General features: G+C 38.0%; 1 protein-coding gene across 28 annotated transcripts in view; it reads right to left on the bottom strand.

Moving 5' to 3' along the window:
- The window catches only part of WNK1 (WNK lysine deficient protein kinase 1), a 135,895-nt gene that overhangs the window by 27,900 nt on the left and 86,494 nt on the right, over window positions 1-21,501 (bottom strand). For 9 of the 28 annotated variants that reach the window (XM_060164374.1, XM_060164378.1, XM_060164380.1 and 6 more), the window contains exons 5-11: window positions 20,186-20,274; window positions 18,056-18,275; window positions 16,346-16,679; window positions 15,392-15,579; window positions 9,789-11,030; window positions 7,263-7,346; window positions 491-640 (exon numbers count right to left, since the gene is read on the bottom strand). In XM_060164374.1, coding sequence (XP_060020357.1) covers window positions 491-640; window positions 7,263-7,346; window positions 9,789-11,030; window positions 15,392-15,579; window positions 16,346-16,679; window positions 18,056-18,275; window positions 20,186-20,274 — 2,307 coding nt within the window. The remainder of the gene's footprint in view (window positions 1-490; window positions 641-7,262; window positions 7,347-9,788; window positions 11,031-15,391; window positions 15,580-16,345; window positions 16,680-18,055; window positions 18,276-20,185; window positions 20,275-21,501) is intronic. The other 19 variants (XM_060164387.1, XM_060164388.1, XM_060164398.1 and 16 more) reach the window with 9 other exon arrangements.

Here is a 21,501-nt window from a genome sequence, read left to right as displayed (position 1 = left end):
CAGGGATCGAACCTGGGCCCCCTGCATTGGGAGCACGGAGTCTTAGCCACTGGACCACCAGGGAAGTCCCCAGAGTTACTTTTCAAGTGACTAGAAGGATAACTTAGAAAAAAAAATCATTCCATATAAGGGTTTTTTATGACTTCAGAAGGCAATGAAGGAAGGAAACAATGCATAAATCTACGTGAAAACACAGCATTAACTGCAAACCTAGAATGATAGGTACAACTGACAATGCTAGAAAATGTCATAGGTTCAATTACTACAGCACCTTTATCAGTTCTATACCTGTCAAACTGATTTTAGGCTGATAAACCTAAAAGTTAAACATTTTTGGATTATTGCTGCTGTATATACACATTTATATTAACCAATGCATATACCCAAAAGAAGCAATTTTCACTTCATTTCTGCAGTGAAAATAACCAATTTTCACCATTAGGGAAGGTAGAAGTCATGTGGCACTCCTTTCTAGAAGTTAAGCGTTCACCTGTTTTCCTGCTGACACATGCGAAAAGGACTGTGGAGGTTGAGGCTGACTTGTGGGCTGTGCAGTCATGGCCTCGCTGGAGGCTGACATCTGGGGAAGTGAATACTGCGCTGTCTGCTGAGAGGGGGTTGTCTGCTGCACTCCTTGCTGCTGAGAAGAAAACCATCACTCAGTTTTATTTCAAGTCATTAACAGCATGTTTCTAAGGAAGTATGTTTGCCTATCAGTGTCTGTAAAAGATGGCAATTTTAGTAATCAAGACATGCACAAACCCAAATTCACCAATTCCCCTTTTTACACATCTTTCTTTTTCATCTGGTGTTCTTTATTTGTGATGGTACAACCAAGAACTAACCCATGTTTCAAAGTTTGAGTCACCACTGGTTCTTCACCTAATAGGCTCCCTGCCCCAGTAGCAGCTCAGGTATTTATAAACACCTTCAGACACCATGTCCAAACAGACCCTCTCTTCTCCAAATTCCTCCCTCTTTGTTCCCATTTCTTGATAGCAGCTCTCACTTTGGTCCTATATTAAACTAATCCAATCTCTTCCTTTAATCTCTTTCCCTTCATCTATCAATATTTCATCAACTGTGTAATTAATTTGCTTAAAGAATAGCTTTGATAACGGCTACAAAATGGGAGAAAAGCATTGAATTTTGAACGTCAGCTTTACCATTTACTAGCTGTGATACCTTAGAGATTGCTCATTTTACTGCCAAAATGAGGTTTCCTTCTTTGAAAACAAGGACACTGTCACTCAACTCAACGTACGGCAAAGGGAATGTCATCTGGAAATCAAGCATGTGCTAGGCACTCTGGTATAATACACCTAAACTTGATGAATGGCATGTAATTGTACCCAAACACTAAATTTTGCAATAAAATTAATGGCCCCCTCTAGCCTAACAAAAATCTGAACTTCATAGCTGACTTTCAAGCCTCTTTAATACCTATAACTAATTTAAAATTTTTAATTTTTTTTTTTTTTTTTGGCGGTATGCGGGCCTCTCACTGTTGTGGCCTCTCCCATTGCGGAGCACAGGCTCCGGACGTGCAGGCTCAGCGGCCATGGCTCACGGGCCCAGCCACTCCGAGGCATGTGGGATCTTCCTGGACCGGGGCACGAACCCGTGTCCCCTGCATCAGCAGGCGGACTCCCAACCACTGCGCCACCAGGGAAGCCCAAATTTTTAATTTTTAAATACAAAAACAATACCTGTTTGTAATAAAAATTTTAAGCAATATATTAGATTAATAGAGTTAAATGAAAATACCCAACCTCATTTCTCCACAGGCAATCACAATTAGTGGTTTGGTGCATCGACTTTATGAATTTTCTTCTATGCATAAGTGGTCATTTACACACAAGTTGATTTTGTTTTTAAAAACAAAACAAAAACACACCCGTTTTATAAATACTGTTCTCTGACATGCCATTTTCATTTTATTTATCAACGGCACTGATATCCTAATGATGAACACTTTGGTTGATTGAATTTTTTGTTATTTGAAATAATGCTACAACCAATGATAGCCTTTAGCAGCCTTGGCAGCCTTCAAACATATAATACAGTATTATCAACTACAGTCACTATGCTGTACATTGCATCCCCAAGACTTATTTATTTTTGTTTTTATATCTATTATGCATCTACCCACCTTAACAAGCATCCTAGATTTTGTTAGGTGATAATCTGCAAATAATATTTTTACTTTCCTGATATTTATTCCTCATTTCTTTCTTATTATACGAATTAAAACCATCAAAAGAATCCTGAAATGTAATAGTGACAGTAGTCATGTTTGTTTTATCCTTATTTAGCTCTGATAATGTATTCTTAACTTAAAAAAATTAGAACAAATGGCTGAATTATATAAAATTTATTTTCAGCAACTAAGATATATCATATGTATCCAACTATAAGGCAGCTCTGAATATAAGACAATTTTGCCCATTTTCCCACTAAGAAACAAGAACCAAGAAAGTAGAAAACCTTTTTGGTTAACTTGAATATATTTAAACTTTAAGGAATTCACCGTGAACTATCTACAGTTATCTAAGTCATTAATTTTCATACCTAAATAAGATTGTCTTTTATATAAATATACTAATTCAGAAATGTTGCTCCCCTTGCCTCATTCAAAATCTTCACATGTAATTATACATCAGCATTTTTATCTTCAGGGAAGCTACACTATGAATGATCTCGCTTTTCTGGCGCATAACATAGTACTTGTTCTTTAAGTTGTGTCTTGAGATAAAATCTGCAGTGACAAGCATCTGCTTGATTATTAGTATTAGGACAGTTCTATTGTTTTTGCAATTGTCTTACAGGTGTATATTCATGTAACCTTTAAGTGATCTTTAAATGTTATTTACAATGAAACTGGAACAGTGAAGTTGTTCCCCTAAGGACAAAATCTATGTTTAATGTCTTGGCATATATAAAACCAATTCTGTCAGATATTGCCTATAAACATTTCCAACTACATACACCCTTTAAGGTCCTTACAGGCACACTTGTTCTCAACAGTTTCACTTTATTCCATTAATATTTTTTTGTGTTATTGTTCAAAGCAAAGACCAGTAAGAGCCCCGTGATGTGAGCCTGATGAGAGTTTGACCAAGTGGTGATCTCCCTTCTTCGTAAAGGTTCAATCTGAGCAAATCCCCTGCCCCTTATATTTGGGCGCAAAATTACTTCTCTCCCGCACCCCCTTCAACGCAGACCCTTGCTTACATCACAATTTGGACTCAATCAGCTCTTTCCTGAACTCACACCTTCACTTATTTGTTTTTTGTTTTAGGCCGTGCCACGTGGCATGTGGGATCTTAGTTCCCTGACCAGGGATCAAACTAGTGCCCCCTGCATTGGGAGCACGGAGTCCTAACCAAAAGTCCTGACTTATCTGTATTCTAGCTACACTGAACCCAAGGTTTATTTGTTTCTGTCTCACAGCTTTCTACCTTTGTGCCTTCTACCTTGCTTATACTGCCCCCCTGCCCTTTTCTTTGGGCCTAGAATATTCCTTATCCTTCATCTGAATCTAACTCATAATCAGAGTCCAGTTCAAATGCTCTTTCATAAACCTACTGATATCCCCCTCCCTGCTCAGAAGAGATATAGTCTCCTCCTTTCATGGAGTCAGACTACTTGGATTTAAATTCTTTCTTTTAGAAGTTTGGGTAAAGTACTTAGCGTCTCCAGATCTCGTTTCAGCTTTCCCATCTGTACAATGGAAATAATGATAGTACCTATATTTTATATGATTCATAGAAGGATTGAATAAAAACACAGGTAGATTGCTTTGCACACTATATATGTTAGCTATTATCCTTACTCGTTTTGTAGGAGTTGACGTATATTGTTACCAGATTATTCAGGCTCCCTGAAAGTAGCCTTATATGATCCATCTTGGTAGTCCATCAGTGCCTAGCACATGGTACTTCAGAGCATGAACTCAGTTAGGAAAAAACTTTAATTAGTTGTCTCTGTGTGTGTGTGTGTGTGTGTGTGTGTGTGTGTGTGTGTGTACTGTCAAAAATGAGCAGTTTTATAAACATATACCCTCACTCCTTGCTTAGAATAATTGAGGGTGTGTGTGTGTGTGTGTGTGTGTGTGTGTGTGTGTGTACTGTCAAAAACGAGCAGTTTTATAAACATATACCCTCACTCCTTGCTTAGAATAATTGAGAGGCATGTATGCCAGTTATACATTAAAGCATTTATAGAGAAGTGGCACCTCTGGATAGGACAGGAGTATATGGTTTTTTTTATTTTTGCACAATCACACTGGCTAATAATCAACACTTTAGCCAAACAAGTACTGTTTAGCATAGCAACTTGGCATCATGCTTTGCATAAAACTGCCTCTTGAAAACAGCCTGTGACCGTGTACTATCTGTTGGACAAAGGTGCTTGAAAAAAATGTTCATGAGCCTCAGTTGAACAAAAAGTAAGAGATACCTACAGACTCTACATGTGCCCTATGGATGAAATTATTAAGGAAGCAGGGTAGCTCATGACCTTTCGTGGCAGCAAAATACTCAGATTTCCGGTAGGAGAAAGTTATTTCTGGTACCTCCTGAAGACACGATATACCACTAGAAGAGATTCTTGATAAAAACGTGAAAAGAAGCAATCCTTCATTCAGTATATTTCAGAAACACAAGAAATAAAGTAAATTTCAGCTAAAGTTCATCTCTTTCCTCACATTAGTAAAATTAGAGAGATTGTTTCCTACGGTGGTGTTGGGACGTGACGGTAAGCAAAACGAAAATCAGATCTAAAAACAGACTCTAACTGTACAGTACAGAAAGTTTACAATCTTCCTTTTCTATATATGGAACCCCAGAAGATAAAACAAAAAAATACAGCTCCTTGGGCACCTTTGCAGAATCATGAATCCCCGTAGAACTTTAATGAAGAAAAAAGAAAACTACTGTAGAAATCTTGGATTATGGTTTGTAATGTTTAGTTCTATCTATTGGCTATGCAACCCTGGAAAAGTTAAATATTCTAGACTGCATACACTTATTTAGATTGAGGGCTCAATTTTATGATTCTATTTAACTCATCCTATATTTAAAATAACTCACAAAATAAAAATATCTGAAAAAAGCATCACTGAAACGGGAATTTTTGTTTGTACTGTAGAGATAGCCATTTAGTCAGATCTTTTCCCAGAAGAGTCAAGCACCTGATTCTTTTAACCTGACATTTGTGGAGCTGCCCCCTGCCCCCCGACTGTGCATACTTTCATCACCATTAAACTCAATGGCTTATTTCACTGCTTCATAACAAATTCCTTTGGAAAAGGAAAAAGAGAGCATACACTTAAATCTGCACATTTTATTGGTATTGGCCTGTGTCCAATGATAAGCGAATTAGGAGACTGGTATCCATGATAGCGTTTCTGTCCTCACTCAGCTTTATGTAACTTTTATTTTGTATTCTTATCAGGGGGTGTTAATATAATTAAACCTGTTAAGCTTGGCAAAAATGTGACTACTTGAACGTAACTATAAATATATATAGATTCAGATACTTGTCTGGAAGAAAGGGCACGAGCAAGACAAAACGTGTAATTCCCAGCCCTTCTATTCTATAAGATAGAGGTGTTGGCCACAGAGAAAATGTATATACAGGCATCTCGGAAATATTACAGGTTTGGTTCAGATCATTGCAATAAAGTGAATATTGCAATAATCCAAGTCACGTGAATTTTTTTGTTTCCTAGTGCATATACCTCACTGTAGTCTATTAAGTGTGAAACAGCATCATGACTAAAAAGACAATGTGCGTACCTTAATTTAAAAAATGCTTTATTAATAGATGCTAACCATCACCTGAGCCTTCAGCAAGTCATAATCCTTTTGCAGTAGTAACATCAAAGATCACTGATCACAGATCACCGTAACAAATATAATAGTAATGAAGATGTTTGAAATAAGTGTGGGAATTAGCAAAACGTGACACAGAGACACGAAATGAGCAAATGCTGTTGGAAAAATGGTGCTGACAGACTTGCTTGAAGCAGGGTTAATACAAATCTTCAATTTGTTAAAAAAAAAAAAAAGAAGAAGAAATGTAGTACCTACGAAGCACAAGAAAGCGAAGCAAAGTAAAACAAGGTTTGCCTGTATAACCAAGCTAATCTTGTACAAGGAACATCTAATCTTAAACCAGCATCAAACGACCACATGATCACATGCTGGACTGTGAGCAGACCTTTTGTAAGGAGAACTGAAAACTTAGTTTCAAAAACTGATAGAAACAAGCCAATTTAGAATTTGGTGGTTTGAAAACACACTGCATAGGGAACTATCAACAAAATAGTTCACTGGGAAGTTTTTATGACACATGTAGTGGCTATAAATTTTATTTGAAACATAATAAATATTCGATTGTGCCCCCAAAGCATTATTTCCATGTAAATAACTACTGTTAACTAATATCAGTGATGCACTACAGATATTTAATTTTACAATTACCAGTTTTGCTGTTGAATACATCAGCATGATACTAATCCCTTGAGTTCTCTGAACCTTTGGGAACAAATTCCCCAAATCATTTTTTTAAAGTTCCTGAAGTAGTTGTTCTTAGGCTTTCATTCATTTTAGCATAAAATCTGATGCCCCACCCCAAAGATTAGAAATAATTAAAAAGGAGTGGAGCATTACTAGAGTCAAGCACAGTGAAAGCAATGGTAAAATGCTCACAATCGTGAAATACATACACACAAAAATGACATTCTTTGTACAGGTGATCCTCGAATAACACGGGTTTGAACGGCATGGGTTCACTTATATGTTAATTTTTTTCAGTAAATACATACTTCAGTACTATGCGATCCAAGATTGGTTTAAGCTGTCGATGTGTAACTTCAGAGAGGGAGGACCCACTATAAAGTTATGCACATATTTCTGACTGTGCAGAAGGCCTGTGCCCCTAACCCCCTGTGCTGTTCAAGGGTCAACCGTATTGTTAAAATAGCGTAGAATCATCTGTTTAAGAAGGCACATAAAGTATGTCAGTAAAGATAATTCTTTTGAATTTCAATGTATGTCTAATCTAATAGACCATTCAAAAATACATTAAACAAAAGATTTTCTAAAATGTTACTGAAGACAGGAAATGTTATGCCTCTAGATTTTCCTTTCAAAAACTTAGCAAGCCATTTACATCAGGAATCCAATTCATGAAAGACGTAAACCAGTGTTTTGGCTATTGCTAATCCATAAAACGTAGCAATGAGTTGCTCTCACCTGCTGAGAATGTTGTATGGGTTGGGAGGATGAAACCCCTGTTAAACTACTTGAAGATTGCTGACCCTGGCTCTGCCCCTGTGCCTGAAGGAGAGAAGTGAATACAAAAAATTAGAGCAGCCCAAAGGTACGTTTATACAGAGGTCAGGATTTTGCAATAAATATGTGAGCTCCTGAGAGTCTGCCTGAGCAAGATGAAACATTCGCTTGATTAAGTATGTAGGGAGAGACCACTGGGGCATGTTTTTAAAGAGAAGGTTAGAGAAGGATCATATTACAGAACATACTCTGATTCCATGCAAAAACCACTGATGGTTAAAACCTAACCTACCCCGCTGCTCAGGCTATATTTTTTGCCAAAATAGTAAGATTCAAAATAAAATTATTATTGAAAATAATCAGGAAAAATAATAAGACTATCAATGTGAAAAAACTATCCAAACGATTAAAGAAAAAAGGGTATTTAATAATGCTATTTGGTTCCTTTTGCTATTTCTTGTAGTGCTATAGCGACTTTTGTCAAAAACGTAAAAATAATTATCATCATTACCTGCCAAGTACCTAGAGCAATGGCTCTCAACCAGGGGCACTTTGCGAACCCCATGCCCCTTCCCAAAGATGTATGGCAGTGCCTGGGGCTAGTTTTGGTTGTCACAACTGCTACTGGTACTTGGTGGGGGGAGGCCAGGGATGCTGCTAAACACTCTACAAATGCACAGGGCAGCCCTCACAGCAAAGAGCGATCTCACCTAAAATGTCCATACGGTTGGAATTTGAGAAACCCTCACCCAGAAGAGATCTTAAGTTAAAATAAATTAGAAGGTGAGAACTGAATGCAGGACTTGATAATAGGTGAGCTAAGAAAATGAAAAGGCCCAACTTTGCTGTTTCATTTCAGTTTAGAGGGGCTTCTCTGAAGCTTACTTGGATAGAACATCACATTCTACTGCATCTTAACCACTGTGAGTATACATTCTTTCTGCACCTTTTCTGTAAACTACCTGATGTTTGAAATTTCATTTTGGAAAGTTTAAAGGAGCAAGGCTGGCAGTGCATACACGTTCACAGTATGGGCTGGCAACCAGTGTGTTAATGTGAGCGTACCATACCGCGTGTACACACAGTTCAAGTTTCTAGATCTTTTTGCTTCTTAGTACTGCTCTAAGTAACTGATACTTTATGTATATTTTTGGGGTTATTTATGCCCCTGATGGGGGAAGAACATAGGAAGAAAGTACAAAGAAGAACATATAGTTCTTTATCAAAGAGTGGGATAGTTAAAACATCTAAATGATATCTTGAGTATATAATTGCAAAGTTTCCTATTTAACTGCATAGTCTCCTACATAAATTTTATAAGACTTATACATTTGACAAAATATATCAAAGGAATAATATATGAAATAGTCAATACTGACTCCACTTCTTGAATGCTATTACGTCCATCACTTTGTCTTTATTTGCAAGAGTGTGCATATGCTCATATTCATAAGCAACAAAATCTAAATTTGTTGAAGAAAAATCTAAGAACTGAGCTATCTAATCGTCTTTACCTTGCCACATGTACCACAAATCCCTAAAACAAAAACAAAAAAACCCCCGTCACCCACACTAGATTCTAACTTAGTTGCTAAAAATTAGAATCAGTCAATTTTGTGAATTAACATTTTATTTGAACAAATGATACACAGTGACCTGTTTGACTAATGCCTTTTTTTTTTTTTTTGCGGTACACGGGCCTCTCACTGTTGTGGCCTCTCCCGTTGCGGAGCAGAGGCTCTGGACGCGCAGGCTGAGCAGCCATGGCTCACGGGCCCAGCCGCAGTGCGGCATGTGGGATCTTCCCGGACCGGGGCACGAACCCGTGTCCCCTGCATCGGCAGGCAGACTCTCAACCACTGCGCCACCAGGGAAGCCCTGACTAATGCCATTTTTAAAAGGCATCCTCATTTGTTAAGACAAATTCCTAAGATGTTTCCTCTCTGTCTTTTAAGATCCTTCCATACTAATGAAAACTCTGTATATTCCTAACACTACTTAAAAAAAAAAAAAGATTCCTTATTTTTCATTCTTTGCATTTTACAGGAAAAGAAATGTTATCTTCTCTATTTTTTTTTAAAAACTAGCCATGTTTGTTTCTAGGGAGAAAGAAATACTTCACATTAATATTTGTAAATAATCAATGCTCAGTCAACTTTACAGACATTTATGTGTTCACTAATAGCTGAAAACTCTGTCCACTCTACATATGGACAGAAGTAACTGATTTTGATGAGTAACTAAAATTCTAGTTTTTGTGCTCTCTTTTCCAAGGGTGTACACATGTTATTGGTAAATCGGGCCGCTTCGGTCTCATATTTTGCTCTTAAATACAAGTAGTTTAAAATCACCCCCCCCCCCGCAATGGAGAAACTCCATAATAAAATTAAACAATAACCCTCATGAATGGAAAGGAGGGATAGAAAACTTAAACGTAATGGTGCACAGTAGGGTAGTGTAAAAGAACCGTGGAAGTTTTCCTATAACCTGTGGATGGAGTGCAGATCCTCCTGAAGAAAATGAGGCAGATAAAACCTGCGGAGATGTGGCTCCTTGGGGGAAACAGAAGAAAAGTGGGGATTCTTGTAACACTGTCTGAGGCAGACGGATAAAGGGTAATGAGACGTCAGAGCCAAAAGATGCAGCTGCTCCCCCTGTAGGGGGAGGTGATTGAAAATCACTGGGGTCTGAAGAAGTGATTTGTGAGGAATCACTGGAATATTCTGGGCTTCCTATGGGCCAGCTCTGTCCGGTGGGCTCTACCACAGAGACGGTCAGTTCTGGGGCCTGGAAATCATGCTGTTCTTCAGTCACAGGCTGCAGGCGGCCGTGTAATCCTGTGGATTGAGGAGGTGGTTCTTCCTGATTCAAGTCCACAGCAACCTGTCGATTTCGGTAAATGCGCTGAGGCAAAACTCCTCCTCCTCCTTCTCCTGAAGAGGAGCATGGAGTACGAGCGTGAAACTCAAATACACAATTGCTTCTGCTCTCATTGTTATGAGTTAACACAGCAGGTGCAGAATGAGGAAAAAAGACAGGGTGAAATTTCAAGCCTGTAGCATCTGTACTGATAGGTGCAGAAATGCTAGAGAGGGGAGATCCTGGGCTCAGTCCAGAATCTAATCTTAAATTCTGGAGGTGTCCTACCACGAAAGCCTGTCCGGATGGAAATTCAAAGACAGAACTTGAGGTAGGGCCCCCTTGCCCTGGCTTCTGTTCAGGTGTCTGTCTCATAGGACTTGACAGGACTGGTGAGTTGTATGGAATGCCCTCAAACTGTTCTGTCACCTGGGCCTGGTATTGTACCCCAGCTAGATACACTGCTTCCTGAGGAATAAAGTAGTGAGCTTCTTCCGGAAGTACTAGTCCAGGTCTATAGTCACTGTAAACTTGAGTTGGTTCAAACATAGGTTGGACCTGTATCTCACATGGCTCTCCAGTGACTCTACTGGCTGCAGTACCCAACATAACTACAGCCTCTGGTGTCCAGTTAGTTGGGCTGCCACCAGGTGGAAGAAGATTTTGGCCAACAGTCCTCAGCAGGGGTTGGAAGTGGTGAGTTTGGGCTTCCAGGAAGGAGGTGCTCTTACGCCGCTGGGAAATGGCCACCTTCGGTGGACAGGTGGGAGGTGGTGAAAAAGAAACTGGACGTTCATGAATAGTTGGGAAAAATATCTGTGATTCTGGGTATGTTGGGGTCCCCCCACACGGATGCGCCATGGACTGAGGCTGTATCAACATGAATAAGACAAGTAATTCATACATTCATATGTGAAATTACATTGACATGCACAATTGGGTAACTCTGTGTAATGCTATGAAACGGTTACACCAAATTTATAATTAATAAAGAAATAACAATGCTTTTGGAAATTATGTGCATAGTAAAAATCCATTAAATACATCCAGGGTCAATAAAATTATTCTGTGGGACTCTTTGCATTAGATAAGAGCTGCTTTTCCACAACTTTCCCCTCTCAAAGGAAATGGAAGAATTTAACCTTCTAAGTGATTATTCTGAATTTACCTACAATTTGTATGTTCACTTATAACTGTACCAAGTCTTCCTACTCTGAAGCCTTATTGTCTGCTGGTGTGTTAGAGGCTCCAAGGGTTCATTTCTGATCAACTAACAGTATGTCTTCTGACCAGAAATCAGAAGAGATTTTTGGTGTACAGTAAAATATACACCACTTGGCCAGTGACTGTCATGTCTTTCCCGTCTGCCCCGAACCAAATGCAGTTAATTTTACTACATGAAACATGTTACAGATGCCAAATCATTGAATGTCCACTTTTCTGATTCTAGTTGTGTTGACTAATTTGGTGTTCAAAACAGGTGAAAAGGATAATTGCACACTGTAATAATTCACTTTCACGGACTCTTTTTTTAAAAGGGTAGATCAGTTTCATTCTTTCAATAGGGAAGACCCCTATCAAATAGGCAAAATGGCTCCACTGTTACTTCTTCACAACAGCTAAAAGGAGGTTTCTGTTTTGACTCAGAATGCTCCATCTTACTGTTGTTTATTCAAAGAGTATCCCAAAGCCATAAAACACTATACAGTTAATCATTCTCCTAGGTAAAAATCTCAAGATTTGGGGGTTGCTAGATCAGAATGTTAACTAAATTCTCTATCTGGAAAAGCAGCAGCAAAGTACCACAGTGTTTAAAACAACTCTGAAAGATAGACCTTCCACAGACAGTAATGGGGCCAAAGAAAATCACATGTACTATATGCGTATCTAATGTGTTCCATTAGAGTCAAGATCCCACCTTATTCAAAGAAAAAAAATTCCCAAGAGGGAACATTATGTGGGGGCTTTTAGTTTGTTGACACCTCATTTTAAACAGCTAACAAATTAAAAGCAACTTTCCCTCTTCAATTATTCTTCACTCACTATTGGAAAAAAATGGACTCATCCATTGTCATTAGTGTCTCTTTGGAATAAAGTGAGGAGAAAACATGTTTGGGTAATGTCTGATAAAGAGAAAATTTGCTTTTGATTAAGCCAACGAGTTTAAAATTAAATAATACACACATTCTTTGCTAAGATATGAAAATGCAAGGATCTAAATACGTTGGTGGGGGACAGGAGAATATAACAAAAGCTCAATTTTATGGCTCCCCGCTGATAGATGCCAAGGGTGTTAGAAGCATTCTCTCTCATGACCCCCTTGCTTTTCTCCCCCTTAAAGCCTTACATAACAAAAAGTTATGGGAAACCATAGGAAAAACTGGTAACGTAAAAGCATAATATATTAGTAAGTCTAGCCCTGTTCTTTACTTAATTTGTATTAAAATTCTTGATGCCTGGATGTATTCACTGGTAATAAGTTTTGTCAGGAAGTTTATGTTACATACAGTACTGACAAAGAGGGAAGGCAGGCTGGAGCGTCGGTGCTTGCGCTGAAAGGCAGAGTGCATAGGCAGGACACTCTCCAATGCTTTAGAAAGCTTTTCGGCAGAGGTGTCCTCGGGGGCAGTCCGAAGGAGGGAAGGAGAAGGAGGTGCAGACAGCACTGGTGGTGGGGTGGAAGGAGCACTGGGAGAGATGCGGGACAGAGAGGGAACAGCAGAAAGATGGGGGACACAAACTGACATGCTACGGCCACGACGAGGCTAAACAGAAAACAAACACACACATGAAAAACATAGCACTCTGAAAACAGGATAACCAAAGGTACCATGGTAACAGGGCATACTTGACGTAAAGAAATGTTCCATCCTCCTCAATTCCACAAAGCCATGTTTTGAGGAGAGACGGAATCCCGCAAAGCACAGTTGGCAGATCGTAACTATTGTCTCTGCACTGTTGGTCACGTATGAACAACCACAACAATGACCAGGTATCTTCCTAAACATTCTGCAATAACATTAATTGTTATGAGTGTGCGAGTAAGAATGACCGACTGACTGAGGCAGCAGAACAGACAGGGAAAATGATGAATGGTGGCTTGCAGTTTCTGCAAACTTATTAAGATTAAACAAGAATGAATTCTATTAGTTTCACGTACATTATAAGATGTAGAAGATTTTAAGCCTGGATCGCTTTGCAGGAGCTCTGGAAACCTCAGACATAAAAGATTTCTCAGTTCTATTTTAGAAGGCATTAGACAAAAAAGTTGTTGGCTCACAGTATTGTACTTATTACACTTGCCCATCTTTATCTATAAGTTAAAAAGTCATTTCCTACTAGGAAGAGCATTAGCTTTCTATACATAATTCGTAATAGATACAGGAAACATTCTGTATTTTTATTAAAGTAGTCAATGGAAAAATAACTGAAATGTGAATCTCTAAAGAGTAACGTTAAATTTTTTTCAGCCACATCAGAGGTTCAACTTTGGTTTACAAAGTTAGAAAGTCTGAAGCACCTTAACATAAAGGTTTTAATATAGCTACAAAGCAGTAAATCTAACGCTGCAAGGCTGTCCTGAGCAAATTTGTTATTTCCTTTCAGATATTGTGAACTGTGTAACTGATTACATTTTCTTTTTTTCCCACTCTTGCTTCTTTTATTCTTAATTCCACTTATAACTGATACATACTGTTGCAAGCCACAGTAAATTCTTTCTGGAATTAGAAAGGAATAATTATAAAAGTTTTGAAAAATCCTCAATATTTAATAACTCTTCATAATACTTCCACAGAATATTGTCATTAAAAGGCAAGAAGACTGTCATATTTCATTAAAGTCTGCTTTTAGAGCATCAAATGTAGCTATATTTGTGGCGCAAATATTTAACATCTTCATAAATGATCAGTCCATTTCCTTTTCTAAAACAGAGACCCAAAGTTCATAAACCCTGTCATGAGGGAAGCCAAGAGATTAAAAATAGTTTTAAAAAAATCTATAGTTATGATGATCCAGAAGAAATCAACAAGAGTAGAAAGTGACAAGAAATGCTGACAAATAATATTTGTTAGATCACAGAAATACACCTGTACAGTCTGTATAAAGCTCTTCTACCCTACCTACTTATCTTAAAGGTTAGAGAAGTAGGTTGTTAGAACATTAGTACATTGGAAGTTTTCTTTCTGTTACTGTGGCCATCCATCTTGAGACCTAGCCAAACATCTTTTATTCCAAGCTGTAGGATAAGAGACCACAACAAGCAGAAGTATTTTCTTACCAGAAAAAGACAGAGTTTCATTTAGTGAAGAGCAAGAGTTCCACGAATTCAGATTAAAAGCTTTCTGAGAAAGAGGGACAATGTATCTAAAGATCTCACTAAACAAGGGCCCTACAGTGACCAGTAATTCTCAGTTCCTTCCTGAGGCAGAAAATGCATCTTATTCACCTCTGAAGACTTCACGGAGGGTCAATATAAGAAATGGGGTATTATCTAATGATCTATTTGAACATTCTCTATATGAGAAGCAAGAGTGGCTAATGTAAAACATGGGTAATAATGTGTGTGTATGTGTGTGTATATATGCATAGATATAAATGTATAAAATATTTCAGGATATAATTTCTATAAGTTGATGCTGAAAATAAATCAGTCATAAAACAGATACCAAAATAAAGGGAAAAAGCAAATGAACATATACTGGGGAAGGAACTCACGTCCAACACAGACTTTAAGGCAAGAACACGCACAGCAACTGATGACTGAACACAAGCGCTAAATTAAATGGTCATTCCTTCACTATAGAGTACTCACATGCAGCATTCTATCATGGCCTAAAGTCTTACCTGTGTTTTATACATTAAAGACACCTTACAGAAAACACTCAGTAATTCTTTTAAGTAACTTCTGAAAAACTCTCCTTGCCCCCGCCCCCAAACCACTTGTGTGCCCGTCTTACACTGCTTGGAACAGTTTCAACACTGAAGGGCTAAAGAGAGCATTATCTTTAATCAAACGCAGATTGGTTTAAATCTTGTAAACAGTGTCTTCACACATTAATGTAGGTATCCTCCCCTGCCTGAATGACTCCGATTATACTCTGTGATAAACCTGCCTCCTTTGGTAATGCGCCATTTGTATTTTTTACTCTGGACTCATGCTGTTACTAATTTGGCAGAAGAGTCTGAACTGAACACATTATGGGCTTACGCTCTCTTGCACGGCTACTCACCATACTTGCGGGTGGATATACCCCATGGGGCTGAGCCTGTGCTTGGACAACAGACGCTGTGTGCCCTGGGAGGGTGCCAGTGGAATGTGCCTGCTCATGCTGGGCACCATACGAAACTGTCTGTTGGCTGCTCACTCGAGACTCTGTGAAGACAGAAGATCCCTGACCACTGTCAACCGTCCCGTCAGCTGAAGGAGAAATAAATTGCCAAAAAACAAGACAAAGAGACAAATCATGAAAAGAAGGTTCACATTTTCCCATCACAAACCCCTGATTTTAGGGTTAATTGGTTTTTTTCTTTGCACAGACCTGAACTAAATAAAAAATATATACTAATTTTACTAAGTAGATTTCCATGTTTAAATGAGGGATCCATACAGAAAAAAGTTCTGTCTTAAAAAAAAAAATTCCCTATCGCAGTATTTTCCCACCTGAAGAACAAGGGGAATAAAACAGAATGTTGTTAGTCAGCCTGAAGTTTGACAGCTTCCAAAGTCTTAACTGTGGAGACCAGTGGGTCCTTAGTATTAAGAAGGTAGTTCAAAATACTAACTAGCAGTCTCATTAGTTTCTAGTTTATACGTTATTCAGCTTTGCTAAAAGAGCTGAACCGGATTAGTGGGTTCAAAAATAAGCAGCTAAGATAAACTTGTTATTTTTCACTACTAATTATATTTTAAGGAATTATAAGAAGTAGAGATCTACAAATTAGAACTTTCAAGATGTTGGAACCTGTAGAATTGTTTTATATCCTAATCCTATTTCCTCACTGTCCCATCCATACTCTATTAGCTATGGACGTAAGAAAGGTAGATGGCAACCATTTCAAACTTCTTATTGACACATTAGATTTCTACTTCAATACCAAGAGGTCAGTGCGAAATGATGACTGCGAAGATAAAAAGTCAACTAGGAGTCTCTTTAGCAACCCTGCGCGCTTCCCCCAGGACTCACACAACACAGACACACCAGGTGGCTGGTGCTGCAGCTGTTGGTGCTGATCTGCCTCGGGCTCCTCCGGCTCTACTTGTGTGGAAACAGAAGCTGAAGTGGTAGAGGCCGCAGGTCCACCAGTGCACGTCGAAGGGGGCTGCTGGGCTCCTGCCTGAGAAGCACTGGACTGCTGCTCCCCCTGCTGTTTGAGGCTGCTCTCTTCCTGCTTTCTTTTTTCTTGCTCCTCCCGCACCAACTGACGCTGTTCTCGCTTTCTCTTAATTAATGACACTCTATCTTTGATGGCTTTTGCCATGGTCTTGTGATCACCTTCACAGACATACCCAGAGTCTACCTGAAGGATAAAAGGGTACATTAGGAAGCAACAGGATATCAAAAGAAAACAAACCAAACACAAAAAAAGGTACTTTTGGGGAGAAAAGTAGAGAAAAAGGGGAAGAAGGAACTCTCTAAGGACTGGTCTTAACCAAACTGTGAAACTACTGGTCTGCATTATGCACTTCACCACCATATTCTGAGATACTCACGGGGTGGGTGCTATTATCTTTGTAGAAACTTATGGGGTACATGTACCTTCACTAACTATAACAACAAAACAACGGGGAACCTAAACACCAAAGTTTTTATTTATTTATTTTTAGTTTAAATTTTTATTTATTTAATTTATCTTGGTTGCACCAGGTCTTAGTTGCAGCATGGGTGCTCTTTAGTTGTGGTATGCATGTGGGATCTAGTTCCCTGACCAGGGATCGAACCCGAGTCCCCTGCATTGGAGGGCAGATTCTTAACCACTGCGCCACCAGGGAAGTCCCAACATCAAAGTTTTTAAACCAAAAGGCTTATTCTATTATATTCACTCTATTTCCCGCTCACATGTAACCATCAATATTAATATTAATATTAACCTGTGTTGCTTTTACTTCCTTTCACTAGACAACCACTTAACCAGATAAGACAACTGTGGTAAATATATGAAGGTTAAAAATAAAAACCTCAAACAGTATAAAAACCTGACAATTAAAAATAAGTACCTCTTTCATACCTGACCCCTTCTCAGAAGTAAGTAGTACTGAATGGTTCTAACACATTCTAGCAGAGACAGTCTGTGAGTATCTTTGCACAGTAAATGGCTATTTAGGCACCATGGCAAGCCTAAGATGGGTGAAGAGTTTCCTTTCTGAACAGTGATCTTTTAGACATACTTCAAAAATGATTCACCAAGGGCTGCCTACTAATAATTGATCTTGAAAACTCCCTTTGAAGTAACAACAATGTGTGATCTATTTATAGGGTTTATCCAGATGACTGATCAAAGGCTACTGTATCAGTATTTAGAAAACATACCTTGTCATTCTAACTAAATAGGTTATACTAATTAGGAGTCAGTCAACCTTACAGACTTTCAAAATTACTTCAGAATGCTTTCTGGTTTGTTCTCTCTCTTTCTGTATGTCTGTCTGCCTGCCTGCCTGTCTGTCCGTCCATGCATCCTTATACGTATCTATGTCTATATACATCTCCTAATATACACGTATCTATGTCTATACATGTCTCTTAAAATAAAAATAGCTTTTAGGGCCATTAATCAACACAATTTTATATCAGTGGAATATGCCATACACACTGCTTCATAAACTGCTTTTCTGCTCAACAGTATCAATGTATGTAAGTCTACATCCATTTTTAAATGGCTGATTAGTGTTAATTTACCATTTCTTGAGCAACCTCTTCTGGCACATCTCTCTCCAAGTCAAAGGAAAACTCAATAGCTTCATTGTCTTTGTATTTCCCCTTTAATTTCTTAATATCTTCAATACGTAGCCATAATTTAATGGCTATCTTTTCGCCATCATCTTCTTCTGCTAATTCTACCCGTACCCCTGTTTCCTCCTGGAAGAAGGCATGGTTCAAAAGGTCTTTGATAGAGTATCTTCAAAAGAGAGGGGACAGAAACAAAAAACAAAATACCATTAGATTTAAAAGATACTTTTCAAGTATGGCTGATTATTGTTATTGGAATAATGAAAACAGACTGCAAAAAGAAGAACAAGGGAAATTCTGTAACTCATTCTACATTGCTCCATTTGAACAGTGATTATAGTTTTATTCAAGTTACAGAACATCAGAACAATCTCATTTATGAATAAGAGCTCAAAGTGATACTTTTAAAATCTAATAATCTAATCTCATCTTAGTTAATACTGTACTAATAACAGCGAGTAATACATAGAATATCATAGCTTCAAAATATCACATAATCATTTACATAGTGCTTATAGTTAACAAAAACTCTCGTATGCATGATCTCATCTGATCCTTGACCAACATCCAATTAAATATCATTTCCTGATTATTAGGAAATGGATCCTCAGAGAGACTGACAATCTTGCTCACAGTTATAAAAGTCATAAATGGTGGAATCAAAACTCGAAAATCTTTTTATTTCTAGTACATTAACTTCTACTACAGCAACCTTTATTTACTCCAATATATCCTCTCAATTCTTTGTTCAACACCTTGTGTACTAGGCAAGCAGAAGTCTGATTGTGGAACAATTTTCTCTAGATAAATGGTCTCAAAATACCAGTAATCTAGTAAACTGTTCCATCCAGTAAAGAAACAAGAGTAACACACTCTAAGACTGGAGACAAATATTCCTTTATTTATAGTTTTTAAAAAAAGTTCTTAAAGAGATTAAAGACTCTCCTTTTTAATCAGTGTATATGAAAATAGAAACCCAACTAAATTTCTACTAAAAAGCCTTAAAGATCATGATGTTAAGTTCTTCCAAATAACAAAGTTGTGGAAAGAATATGAGACTGGAGAAGTGAAGATATGGAATTCTTTAATTTGGTTGATGTACCTGATCACTCGCATTCTTCAGGAGGTAGATTATGCTCAATTTACAATTTCTATCTGCACTACCTGGTCTACTTTTTCTTCTTTGGAGGGTGAGGGGGGGATGGTGAAAGTAGATTATTTTTCAAAAACAGACACTGGACCTTTGCCATGCCTAACGGGTGATGAATCAGCTATATGGCAGATCAGATACTTGCCCCTCCTCTGAGAAAAGTCCTCTGTAAGCATAAATGACTAAGCCAGATCTCCTCCCAAGCTCTGGGTGAAGTCGTCTCTTTTTACTCAAAGGAATTTTGACATTTTGCTCTTCTTCAGTTCTGGCATAGTAACAGCAAATCAAGACCTGCATAGCTGAGTTGATTTTAAAGAGCCAATGTTTTATTTCATCTTTTAGAATTCAATGGGTAAAGGACTAAGGAACAGATCTGCTGCATTAAGGACAGAACCCTACTGAGTTTTACAAATCATGCTGATGCTGTAAGTAGTTCTTACTGAATACAGCAGCTATGTTTAAGGTGGTTTTGGTTTAATTAAACTCTACCAAACCACATTCTTACAACATTTCAGTATACCAAATGTGAATACTACCTTCAATGGACAGAACTCTACTTTTAAAGATATTACAAGACAGGGCTTCCCTGGTGGCACAGTGGTTGAGAGTCCACCTGCCAATGCAGGGGACACAGGTTTGTGCCCCGGTCCGGGAAGAACCCACATGCCACGGAGCAGCTGGGCCCATGAGCCATGGCCGCTGAGCCTGCGCGGCCGGAGCCTGTGCTCCGCAACGGGAGAGGCCACAACAGTGAGAGGCCCGTGTACCGCAAAAAAAAAAAAGAAAAAAAAAAGATATTACAAGACTTAAACAGAGAAACTAATCACAAGTAAAGTATTAAATACACCTTAGATTGAGTGTTCTATTGAGAGCCTATTACACTTGAAGTTTTTGTTTAAGCAATACCCAGGTCAAAAGAGACAACTTACCTTTCATCTTTGTTTTGCCGTATGCATCCTTCAATAATTTCCTTCACTTCAGGAATTGCTACTTTGTCAAAACTGGCTGGCTTCACCCCCTGAAAATCATAAAAATAGCGACAGAAACAGGTTAACAAAGACAGGGACTTTGAACTTTATTTTTACTTGCCTCTTAAGGTTCTACTAGATTCCTTCTTACCATCCTGGCTTTTTTCTGATTTGCCTGCAGGATCTAGTCCATGCAGGGTTAGAGCTCGGAAGTGGCAATTTAGCCCCTTCGAGATAACAATAGGGAATAGTTAAGGTAGTGGAGTCACTCACTTCCATGGCTTCATATGGCTAGCGAAAAATTTAGGCTGTTGTTAACATCTTTTGCTGTGTTTCAGGTAATGGAAGTTACTGGCTAAAAAGAAGGCCAAATGTTCTAATTGGTTAGAAGATCTTCTGTTCAACCTCGTTCCCTAACACATTAATCAGCATAACATTTATGGGCATGAATTCGCATGCTCAGTTTGGCAAGTATTCTATTATTCTATTCTGGCAAGTATTCTAGTATACTTGCTCAGTTTGGCAAGTATTCTAGTATACTTGCTCAGTTTGGCAAGTATTCTATTATTCTATTTTGGCAAGTATTCTAGTATTCTATTATTATATGTTATATTATATATGTCATGTTATATAATAATTCTATTATTATATGTTATATATATGTATTCTATATATTATATGTTATATATTATATGTCTATGTTATACCTTAACAACCTCAACCAGAAGAATTTGGATTGGTTTGGCATACTGGATAACTGAAGAGCAAACTGTCTTGTACATATGAAACATAAAATCACAAGTGATACATCAGACCCATACGAAAGACAAGCTCTCCAATTAATCTCCGAAGAAAATTCAATACTAAACAGTATCACAGTAGTATTTTAGAATCTTCACAAAGTGTAAATTTTTTGCAAATAAAATTTCAACAGTGTGTGGAAAATATATATAAGAAAGAAGAATAACAAACTACTCCTGTCTGAGAGGTGGTATGGAGAAAAACATCTCATTATCTATTCTTGCCTCATCTAAGTAATCACATGGATTGATTTGAAGTAGCAACACCGATATACTGTGCAAGTGGCACGGTAAGTCTATAACCACATAACACACAGGGAGTAGGAAACAGGAAACAGGACTAGAAAAGTTAGAATATATTATAAATTATAACAAGCTACTGTCTCAGTGATGATATATATTAGAATTAGTGATATAATTTGATAAATCACAGAAATGTGTGTAATCTCTCACAGATTGAAATGAAATATATCAAAT

The sequence above is a fragment of the Lagenorhynchus albirostris genome, chromosome 11 (assembly GCF_949774975.1).
Source record: "Lagenorhynchus albirostris chromosome 11, mLagAlb1.1, whole genome shotgun sequence".
In the NCBI taxonomy this organism is placed as follows: domain Eukaryota; kingdom Metazoa; phylum Chordata; class Mammalia; order Artiodactyla; family Delphinidae; genus Lagenorhynchus; species Lagenorhynchus albirostris.
The sequence above is the reverse complement of the archived record's forward strand: the minus strand, read 5'-3'. Positions and strand labels throughout refer to the sequence as shown.